Source organism: Limulus polyphemus, unplaced genomic scaffold (genome assembly GCF_000517525.1).
Source record: "Limulus polyphemus unplaced genomic scaffold, Limulus_polyphemus-2.1.2 Scaffold928, whole genome shotgun sequence".
In the NCBI taxonomy this organism is placed as follows: Eukaryota; Metazoa; Arthropoda; class Merostomata; order Xiphosura; family Limulidae; genus Limulus; species Limulus polyphemus.
Genome location: NW_013666538.1, coordinates 173,939 through 185,650, shown reverse-complemented (window position 1 = coordinate 185,650; position 11,712 = coordinate 173,939). Strand labels below are relative to the sequence as shown.

General features: G+C 30.6%; 1 protein-coding gene across 1 annotated transcript in view; it reads left to right on the top strand.

Moving 5' to 3' along the window:
* The window catches only part of LOC106461293 (DENN domain-containing protein 5B-like), a 92,453-nt gene that overhangs the window by 47,226 nt on the left and 33,515 nt on the right, over nucleotides 1-11,712 (top strand). The window contains 3 exon segments of the mRNA XM_022388162.1: nucleotides 577-673; nucleotides 5,790-5,825; nucleotides 6,297-6,401. Coding sequence (XP_022243870.1) covers nucleotides 577-673; nucleotides 5,790-5,825; nucleotides 6,297-6,401 — 238 coding nt within the window.

The window sequence follows — 11,712 nt, the reverse complement described above, 5'->3', positions numbered from 1 at the left end:
AAACGTTTGAAATACATTTAGGAGGTTTTTGGGATTACAAAAAGGAAATGAGATTTTTTGACATGAGAAAAAAATATTTTTAATATTAACACGAAAATTACTTTTCCACAGACTATTCAAAGCAAATACTCAATATATTCATTGAGAAATTTTTATTTTATTAAAGATACTTCACTAAAAAATATGATTTTTTGGATGTGAAAGACATAATATTAACTGAAAGACTGCCAACTTTTGTGAAGATATACAAACTATATTGAAAGTTATAAGTATTAAATCTTTCTTTGTACTTTAAACGAGTACAAAGAGGTCAAGTGGTCGGTCAAATTGACAGAGCCAGTGTTGAGAGAGTTAAGCCACAATGTAACTTATAGGTTAGTAAAAAAGTTTTTAAAGACATACTATGTGCGTTTTTGGAGTTACAGTTTATGTAAATGGTTGACATGCAGCTACTGTTAAGCATTTCAGTTATTTTTGGTTACAGATTATCTTTCTCACACTAGAAAAATATAACTAATTAAATCCTCACATAATTTTTTTTTAAATAAAGAATTTCATAAATCTGCTTTTTTCTAGGGTAAATCAGCTTTGTGGTCCCATCTACTTAGCTACCTTGAAGTAGAAGAGTGTAAAAGTTCAGGAAAACCCATTGATCCAAATTTCCTTACACCTGGTAAGATTATATTGAGCTAATAGATTTGGTTATTTAGTTTCAGAATTATCACTATTTTGCCACTTATTTAAAAATGAATGATAATTACAAACAATAGGGTTTTATTTTGCTAATATACTTAGTTTTAGTTGTTATATTTGAAATACGTTTGCCTGTATATATAATATAGATAAAAGCTTGTATACCCAAATGATAATCTGGTCACATGGATTCAGAAAGTAATGATCTTAGAAAAGTTCTTTCTTGTAAATATTAGCAGCTTTGAACTAAAATTGCTACTCAATTCCACCAGCTTGTGTTTTTTCAGGAAACAAGAAGACAAAAAAAGGCTCTTGTAGATGTTAGTTTATTAGAATTTTGCATATAGTAACGTTAAAGATAAATTTTCAATTTTACTGTTTTGCATGAAAAAAATGGATGTCATTAAGGGGCTGAAACGGCACATGCCAGTTTTGGATAAAAATGTGCAAGTGTAATCGTATAATCGGCCCAGCAGTCTAATGAATCTATGGTATTAGTATTAAGTCACGTGCCTCACTCTTCACTTAGTTTCATGTAATCTGCTCTGTGCTAATGAATGTATGATATTATCATAAAGTCTTGTACATAACTTTTCTCACTATAGAATCCCAGCTCTTATTAAATATATGAAGTATATGTGTGTAATTGGAAGAGGCATGAATGTAGCTGGATGATGATGAAATCTTAGGTGCCATAAAACTGATGAAACAAGAGTGGCATTCCACTGTTCATGCCCCTGAGTGATTTGGTTTTACATGCTGCATACTAGGTGATCCACAAGGAGTATACCTTTGACGTCGCATACTATAATTATAGTTTGATTTGCATCAAATTATTATTGGCTCTAATTTAAAAAATATGCATGTTAGGTATGAGTTTACCTAAAGCACTTTATTTTTTAGTTTTTCAGTTCAGGTAAGATTGAACAACTTTTCTTACCTTGGTCACTATTCTGGGATGGTTTGTTTCCTATGTCGGATGCTGTTCTTTAGATAATCTAACATTTTAGTTCTGAAACCTATTTCCCACAAGAAATCTATGCTCTTGTAGGAACCTAAAACAACAAATAAATCTTCCTTTTGAAGCCATTCCTTAAGTTGTTTTATGTTTGATGGTAACATACTTCTCAGATTGGAAACATCATTGTTCTTTTCATCAGCAGCATGGGGCTTGAAGATCCTTAGAATGCACCAAGATCTATTGGTTCCATTGAAAATCTGTGTGTGTGATTACATAAACTTCTGTTTGGAAACTCATTGCTGTAGGTACACATACAGTCAACAAGGTCAGCTATTTCCTGACCATTTGCAACTAACTTCTGAGTAATTGGTCATGTACAATTTGAAACTAAGGCCTCCCTTCATAAGTGTTGAAATTCAAGGTACTGTGACACAAGTTGTCTATATAGCTCTGTCTGGCGCTCCTGTCTACTTTTATAACCAAGGTGGCACTATTAACCCTTTCGCAATGGGCACTTTGCAGGGAACCATATATGAATTTCACTTGTGCAGCAGTACATACTGTAACTGTGAGTCTTCTTAAAATATCCTCACAAAAAACTGGTAAGATTTTGTTAAAGATGATAAATATCTTGTACACAAAGAATGACGTTATTTTAATTTTTTCTACTAAAAATATGTTATTTAACTATTGTAGTTATTTGCACTCGAACTATTAAGGGGATCTTCATTTTAAGTATAAAAATACTTTTCTTCATATTATAGTTTTCATATTTAATTTGCCTAACCTCTAGAACCTGTGAAATGAATATCAAAAGTTTTTTATGGTAAATGTTTTTATTAATTTTCTCTAACATATCACTAACTGTAGCTATTATCAACAACATACAGTGGAATGAAATGTTTAAAATTAAGAAATATTAAAAAAAATGTACATACCTTTTAATCTGTTATAGAATATTTTAAAAGATCTTTTGCTTATATTCATAATTTCAGGTCTTTTCCTTTTCACATATACTTAATTTTTAATGTTTTATTTTCGTTTCCGGTTTATTACCTTTTATTACTCATTTTGGCACAAGTCAACAGTGTCTTCAGGGTGTAATTACAGTACCTTCAATAGAGATGCATAAGCCTTCATCAAAATTATCTTCTCCGAGCACAAGATCTTAAGCCTTGAGAACTGATGCAAAGTAGGGTGTAAATTTAAAACATGTTTAAACCTTTCAATTATACATCTTAAAACGTAGATAATACACAATTAACTAAGTTGTAAAAGTAAGACCTAAATACAATTTAACTGTTTTTCTAACAATAACATATTTAGCTAAGAAAAAGTGCTATTAGAGATCAAGTAGCCAACAATACTACAAGCAGTTAAATGTACCACGTAGTGACAACTGTGTGCCAATTTTAAAATAACCATTGTAGACTTGTAGCATAAAATTAGTTTTTTCCGATGACTATAAACATGTATATATATATAGCAACTACATCTAGGTTATAAAGTTCAAGTAAAAGTATAGAAGGTGGGCATGGTAGCTGTCGGGTTGACAAAATTTATTACTTGTTTCTACTCTATTGAACTAGAGGACTTTGAAATTTACGTGTCAGTATGTCAAGTTGTAGAGGTACATCTACAGGACTGGCATTATCTGAGTCAAGATAGATAGATAGATAGTATAAAATTTGATATTTTTCATAGCTCGTGGGTCATGTAACAACACAACTTGAAGTTTAAGTATTTTTTTAAAGGTTTCTTTTGAAATATAGGAATTTAAAACTTAGATGACATAAAACATTGAATCATAACATACATATAATGTAAATTTCATTCACATACATTGGTAGTAAAGTTGTTTAAGTAAACTTTGAATGTAACACTGTTACTTGCACTGTAAAGTATTTAAAGAGGTAGCTGTCGTGAAAGTGTTATTGTGAAATGTTCTATGTAGTATCTTTATAGCTCTTTCTTAGTTTTGCTTTACAGTAGTGCAAGGCGCTTTCAAGGTGTATGGTTGTTGGAAGTATTCTTCAGTCACATGAATGGCTTATAGGACTAGTGAAATGGTGATAGTTAGCATTACTAAAGCTGTGAGAGTATTATCTTGTCTGTGCACATATTGGAGATGTAACATGTGAACACTTGAGTCCTTTTTTTCTCTTTCTTTCTATATATATATATGTTACGTCAAGTCTGAATTCATGTTTTTGCCTTAGATTACAATTGCTATATCCCTCCTACTCTACAACATTCTGTAAATCCCTTTATAGCATTCAACAACTCCCTCTGGGAATGCAAATGTAGTTATGGTATGTTTACAGCAGTGTAAATGTCTTGCACTTTCATATTCTGTCTATGTGAAAGGTGCTATCCTATAGAGCGTATTTTAGTCTCAATTGCCAGATAAGCAAACAGTACTGGATCTGTGATTCTATCACAAGGAAATAGATACGACTTCCTCTGTTTTATGTAGGGTCAGACAAGCTATTTCCAGACATGGTTGCTGTTCAGCACCAATCCAGACCTGTAATGTTACTGAGCCTTTTATGAGTGAAGCAGTGCACCTTCTCTAATGTGAATACATCTAATATTTTGTACCACGCTTCACCATATTTAAGTCAGATCATGTCTTCTCTGTATCTGTCATGTTAGATGTACAGTTTTAGAGCATATCATCGTGGTAACAACATTCCCATGACCTTTTCCTATTTGTTATGACAAATAACTGTTCAAAATGGCCAACTGTTGAAACTATATTTCTTCCTCATTTTATGTTTTTGTGATGCTATAGGCCCTTAATGGCACTCGTCCTTTTACTCTGATCAATATTGCTGCAGCGAGGGTACCCAACAGCTGGAACAATGCATTCTAATCATTAAAAGTAAGGATGTAAGAACAGTATATTTGATTAGTTATACTCATTATTGTGTTGATTTGTAGTTATGATTTATGTATGTAGCTTGCTTTGTGAGAATTCAATATTAATGGTGGAATAATTTTAATATTTGTCATTTTAGACTTCTCTGTTTCAGAATTTATTTTCTGTCAAGAACTTTGAATTTGTTTTCATTTTGCTGACCTAAAAATTATTTGAAATCATATGACATAACTATGAAAAGCATGTTGAGTAACTTTTAGAGGTACCTCTTATTTTAATATTTATTGTAAAAATGTAATTATTATCACACACGTGAGACCAAAATGGTTGGGGGGTGATGGCATAATAAATATATTTAAATAAACAGTGTTAGTCTTCATAATCTTAGATGTTATATTTGTTACAGTTAAATATATGTAACAAATATCAGTCTGTTTAACAGCTTTAGACAACCAGTTTTATTTCTCACTGGACAAAGTCAAATGTTTTTTTTTAAGTGGGTAACAGGTACCCTGTTCTGTCCCTGTAATTTTTGCCTCTGGGCAAATCAATTTTTAGTACATTTTAAAAATTTGTCAGCAGTTTTTCATTGACCAAATACATCATACAATACCTAAATCTTTGCTCAAATTTTCTAGCTATCAAATTGTTAAGTAAATGGCACATCTAAATTTCTTTTATAACCTGCATTTGAAAAATTCATTTTAATTCTTGTAAAAGAAAGGAACTTTCTCAATCCTTGCATTTGAACCACAGAAAACACAACTGCATCCATTCCATTTTTTTTAACACCCTTTATTTGGACACATGTTAAGTTACCTTCAGTTACATTTTACTTTTGCTGGAATGTTAAAAAAAAGATTGATTTAAATTGAAATGTTTTATATTTAAAAGTGAGCTTTCTTTTTTACAGATTTTTGTTGTAAAATATTACATAACATATATATCATGTCTGTAAATTTTTTAATATATTCAGCATAATAATGCTAATCTTTGCTTGATGCCATCTATATAAATAATTGTGTGAATAAAATTTTTATTTTATGAAATATCTTAAAAAGTATAAATTATCTGTAATCTTGAATAGAAAATGTTGATAAAATTGTATTGTAAATCAGTTTGTTTGTAGTGATTTTAAAGTGGCTAAGTATAATCTTTGTTTGTCCCTGTGTGTAACCATATTCCTGTTACAGCTTACTAACTTCTGTTTGTCTCCTGTTTTTCTTGCCTCCTCATAACATCATACTTGCACAGCCTTGGCTTGGTGTGTGCTCAGGAAACGAATTGACTGTAGGTGGCCTCTTTCTTTCTTATGAATAATTTAGAATGTACAATACTATGTAACTTGTTACTATTTTTCTGAGTCTCTTCCATGCACTTAACATAAGATAGCGTAGCAGCTAACACAGTTTTGATGATTTGAAATAAGATATATTAGAGTTATACCATCATCATTCTGTGATTGATGGATGTTTCAACATGTTTCATTCTTGATAGGTATTCTATGAATGCTATTACAAGAATTAAAGCATAAGAGTATGTATTAGATGGAGTAAGTGTGAGACAGTATATATTAGATAAATTTGCACTTAACTCTTTTCATTGCAAAAGGTAAAGTATTGTCTCTATATAAATTTATACCCCACAAATCAGCTTTTTGTCTTCTTTTTTTTACGTTTATCTTTGTCTCGTTAATATTTTTGTTTCCCCATTCTCTGTCTTTTGTTTTCTGTATTTTCCAATCCTTGTGCACCCTTTTAGTTCCAGCCCATCCACAGAATACAAGAAGTTTTGGTCTGCCTGAGTTTTTCTTGTCTCTTAAAAGTGGGGCTTTCAGCACTATTGCTAGTCACCTTGCCAACATTGGTAAGTTTTACTCAGAATGCCAAAAAAGACCCTTACAAGGTTTAATTTTTTAACCTAAATGAATTTATATGCCAATGAATGATAGTAGTTAAGAAATTAGAATAACTTTAATAGATATTATAATGGATTTAACTAAGTTTCTTGTTTGGGGAGTAATTAATATTATAAAAGTATGCTTTCAGAAAGTTTAAAAAAATTAATCATTTGTTATTTGAGGTTAATTGTACAATTGTCTACTTGTGAATATTGGATTAATAGTACTATCTTTCAAAGCCAACTTAAAAGTAAATCTTGAGCTTAGTTTCTCCTGTAAGGATGTGAGGAATTTCCCACCATGCTTTAGCAGCCTTACATTGTAGAGTCAATCTTGGATTTTATAATTTATATTTCCTATCTCAGCTCACCATTTCTGGCTTTCCCCAACTCCACCAAAATTATTTATCCATGACATTGTTTTTAATTTGTTTTTCATTCCCCAGCCAAAGAGGTTCAAGAGGGTTTTATAATTTATATTTCCCATCTCAGCTCACCATTTCTGGCTTTCCCCAACTCCACCAAAATCATTTATCCATAACATTGTTTTTAATTTGTTTTTCATTTCCCAGCCAAAGAGGTTCAAGAGGATATAGTGATGACATTGTCGGTTTATATATAGACATATACTTTCCACGGTAACTAGAGTTCTAATAGCAGATTTTAATCAAACTTCACAGGTAACTTTTCTCGGGGATGAGGAAGAACCCTATTGATATTTAGGTTTGAAAGTCAAGGTCACCATTAAAAAGGAAATTTTATTTCTGCTCAAAAGTAAACATAACCACGCAATACACCACATTCATTAATATTTAAAAACTCAAAAAGTAGCAGTTGTGGGGAAGGAGGACAGCCATTTTACTGCTGGCTTTTTTTTCCTCCTTTTTTAACTTTGTTCTTATCATGCTTCCTTACTTTTTGGAAGAAATTTTGATTCATTAGAAGAAAGTAGAATTTATTACAAATAGAACTGAAAGTTTGTGAATCTGGTGATATATTTGTTACTTTATTGGTCCAACCTACTTGTTTTCTATATATCTTGTACATTAATAATGCTTTATATAACTTAAATTTTTTTATAGGGCAGCGTATCAGGACTTTATAATGTTCAGCTTTAATGTGGAACAGGATATGCTTGTTTTTTATATATTAAGTGTAAATTTTTATGCAAATCATAATATACCTGAATATTATCCATATAACAAATCTATTAACCAGGGGGAATAATCATAAGATGCTATAACACACAATTAATATTGCACTTATACGGGTACTCATTACAGCTGGGTGATTAATGGTATTTGTTAATCGATTAATTGTTAGACTCATTAATCGATTACATTCAGTTAGTACACCATGCCCCCTACAAATAACAAAACCACTTCATTATTTTAACATGGTATTAATTTTCCCGTTTTATTTTACATTGATTTGTTTATTGTTTTTTTAAATAATTTTTGAATTCCCTATGATTTTATGTGATAGACCACTTCTGGAGGTTGCCATTTGCACATCTGTGAAAAACATTTTTTTTGTCAAAAAAATATTTTCCTAAAATTTTATGAACATTTTCTACTTGTTAGATAATTCATTAATATTGACTAAATACCAACACCTGATGATCACCATTTGTTTTCTAATGTGCAGGAATCCTACACTGATCTTCCATAAATCAAACAAACTGATAATTAAATAATAAAAACATGTTTTACTCTCACAATAAGGAGTAATAATGTTTTTATTTATATATATGTTGTTTGAATAGGATAAACACAAAAATGATATTCAGTGAACATTCGAGTCATCAAAGTATTTTGCAATAGCTACTATAGTCACTAAACAGTTAACATAAATGATTTGATAAAAAATTTATTTTATTTGATGAACATAATAAAAAAGACATCATTTACAAATGTTGCAACATAATGAAACCATAGTATATTTATTAAAAATAAAAACACTTCAACAAAGAACCAAACATCAAGAAAATACCTTTATTAAGCTGTAGGCAATCTCCAGTCATGTGACTTTTTTGTTTCGTACTGTATAGATGTTCCTGTGTATTGTGAACTGCTTAAACCTAATGATGACAAAACCTTCTCCAAACATTGTACATTTGTTACTTGTTAAACTTTTAATAAAGCTTCCTTTGTTACCCATTCAACCTCTCTCTAAAGTGTATATGCTTACCTACCTTATATTAAATTATTTGATGTTTTCTTGGTGAAGACAGTTTCTGTACCTTTCAAACAGATATAATTTAACACACAAATACTTTCACAATTCACAATTAAAAAAAAACATTTACAGAAACTATTAAAAAAACTCTTAAATCTATATATATTTACTCAATTGATACATGATAGTTTAATCCTTGTTTTATACAATCATATTTAAATTTTCTTTATGGCTGCTTTATTAGGAAGTGATCAAACCATTTGATGAGGCATCATATAAAGCTTTCAACCAAGGCTTGCCCATAAACTAAGGGATGATAGGTTCTTAGTAAAAATTAAGTGCTATCATATATTCACCGAGTATCATTTCTTCTTCATAAATAATGCTTTGGCAAAAAAACAATGAACAGTTTTCCCATGAAGTTAACATCAATTATATTAATCTGTCATACAACACAAGCACAAAACTGAATATATACAAACCCATTAATACCTAGTAGTTTTGCCTTTTCCATGTTTGAGAGGGCTCATGTTCAGTAAAGTTGTGTATATCATGGGCATGGATATATTATAGAGTATTTTAGACAAAACCACTGGTTTCTTGGTGGCCATATTTATATGCCATAATACTGTAGTTTATGCCATAAGAGCATCTTAGTGTTTTAATGATGTTTTGGCTGGCTTTTATGTGGAAACCATGTTTATTACATTTATGTTCAAACTTTGAAGTATTAGTAATGATGCAAAACACAGTTTGGAAAGTTATCACGTGAAGAGATTCTTAATATAGCCAAAAATTCAAGAAATGGAAACTAAGTAAAGTGCTTAGATTTTCAAATGTTTCTAAAAACCTACTCAGCCTAGATTAGTTAAAAAGTATTTTGAAGTAAGCTAGATTATTTACATATTTAAAGCAAAATGACTGATAATTGATGGTGGGGAATATGAACTTTGACATTTTGTACTTGGCAGATACTTCAAAATGTTGATCAATGTATTGATCAGTAGCATGGAGAATATACACTGAATTATCAAAATTATTTGGATGATACACTGTTGTTACATATGTTTTTGGAAGTAATCACAGCTTGGACCTTGATACTAGTTATTTCCTCCAACAGTCATAATAGAACAGACCACTTATCCTCTTGAAAAGCAGCTCCAAGCATAGTGAGATTTCAGGGCCTTCTTTTTAGGATCACCATATCTGCATTCAGGTTGAGGCTTTTGACTACTTGTAACAGACTTAGAATGTTATTTGACTTAAACCATTGGTTGGAAAACTGTGCAATATGATTCTAAGAAATCATTAAAGATATTTTTTTTTTAAATCACAAAACAAGAGAAAAATTGTTTTCATGCTGATTCACTCGTAAGGAATGAAGGTTTACTATCTGAAAGTACTTGGGTTATTGGGCTTTTTGTTTTATGCAGTATTAAGCATTATCATGCTGAAAGAAATATGGTTCTGCCACATAATGTCCATCTGTGTTCTATAATATTTAGTTATATGCTTAAGTAGTTGAAGATATAACAAAATTACTTTCACATAAGAAGTGATAAAGTACCAGAAAACACATAGTTAAAAAAAAATGCACTAACTTAAGTCATGCTTACTGGTTATGAGGTCATTCTGAGCTCCTACAGATGATGGAGCACACAAGTGACCCAGAAAATTAATCCATCTTACCAAGTATCTAAGAACATTGTTTATACAGCTATTTAAGAAATATACTGGTTTTTACTTGCCACATATACTTGTCTGCATCACTGATGTCAGTATAAGATTGCCCAGAATGTTACACTATGACATTTATATCTTTCTTAATTATTACCAATAGACAAAGTCCAAACCAACTAAAACAGTCCCATACCATTGTATTCAGCCAAGCTTAAGCACCTTAGGAAACATGACTAAGTATTAAAGTTATTATCCTATTGGTTTTGCTACTTAAACACTTGCAGGAGATACTCTTCTAATCTTTATGATAATTAAGAATGCATTTACCTGATAGCATATTGATTAATGTTAGTTAAACAGTGTTATTCATTTTATGAGTTAGAGGTACAGTGTATGAAAGAGCACTGAGATCTGAAGTGGGGTGATGTTAAAATGTTTACTATTAATGTGAAAGAGTATCTCGAACACATAAATAGGCAAATTAAAACCTAACCTGGAAAAAATTGTAAAGGAAAATATGATTGTATTGCATAAGATGTAGAATCTTTGGTCTGCCATACAGCAAAATCCAGTTCCTGTATACAAGCTCTTTGCTTAGTGATATACTACCTTCATTATATGCTTAAAGCTCCACTTTACTTACCCACCTACATGTAATGTTCTAATTTTACTTTATGGTTTTGGTTTCTACCTCAATCATAGGGATTAAGTATATCATGTCACCTAAAGCAGAACCAACTGAAGATATTACATCAGAAAATTAACACTAACTTTACACTAACTGAAGCCATGCTTACTGACCATAAGAACTTTGAGTATAAATAATTATTCCTTATTGTCTCTTACTGACTGATATCAAACCAACAGAAATTTCATCAAAATCCCCTAAACTTAGATAAAATAATTTCCTTTATCAGAGGTGTTGGCCATTTTTTAAGTAATTGAAGGGAACTGATAATAAAATTGGGTATTTTAGTGTTAGACCATCATCTATAAGTAAGTTGTATTCTCTGTTACATTCTTCAGGTGCTTTTGTCTTTGGAGCAATTTTTAGTATAATAGTCAATTAGTATTTCGAACATGAAGATAAGATGAAAAGTTAGGTCATAGATATAAATCCTCCTTTTTCTTTCATTTAAACCAAACATATCTATGAAAAGCAAAACCATGATTATGGTCTCACTTTGAAAGTTAAATATGATTTTTTGGCTTTGGCTTATGTTATGAGTTTCCAAAAAGTGTACATAGTGTTTTATAGGATAAGTCATTTAGTTAAAAACTGAATCTCTGTTCACTAAACAAATCATGTAGAATTCTTTATATATTAGATGTATGTTGTGTTGGATATTAGTAACTGTAGTCAGTCAGTAACTACTTACATACTTTGTAAGTCAGTGTATTCTTGTATTTTGTATTAAGG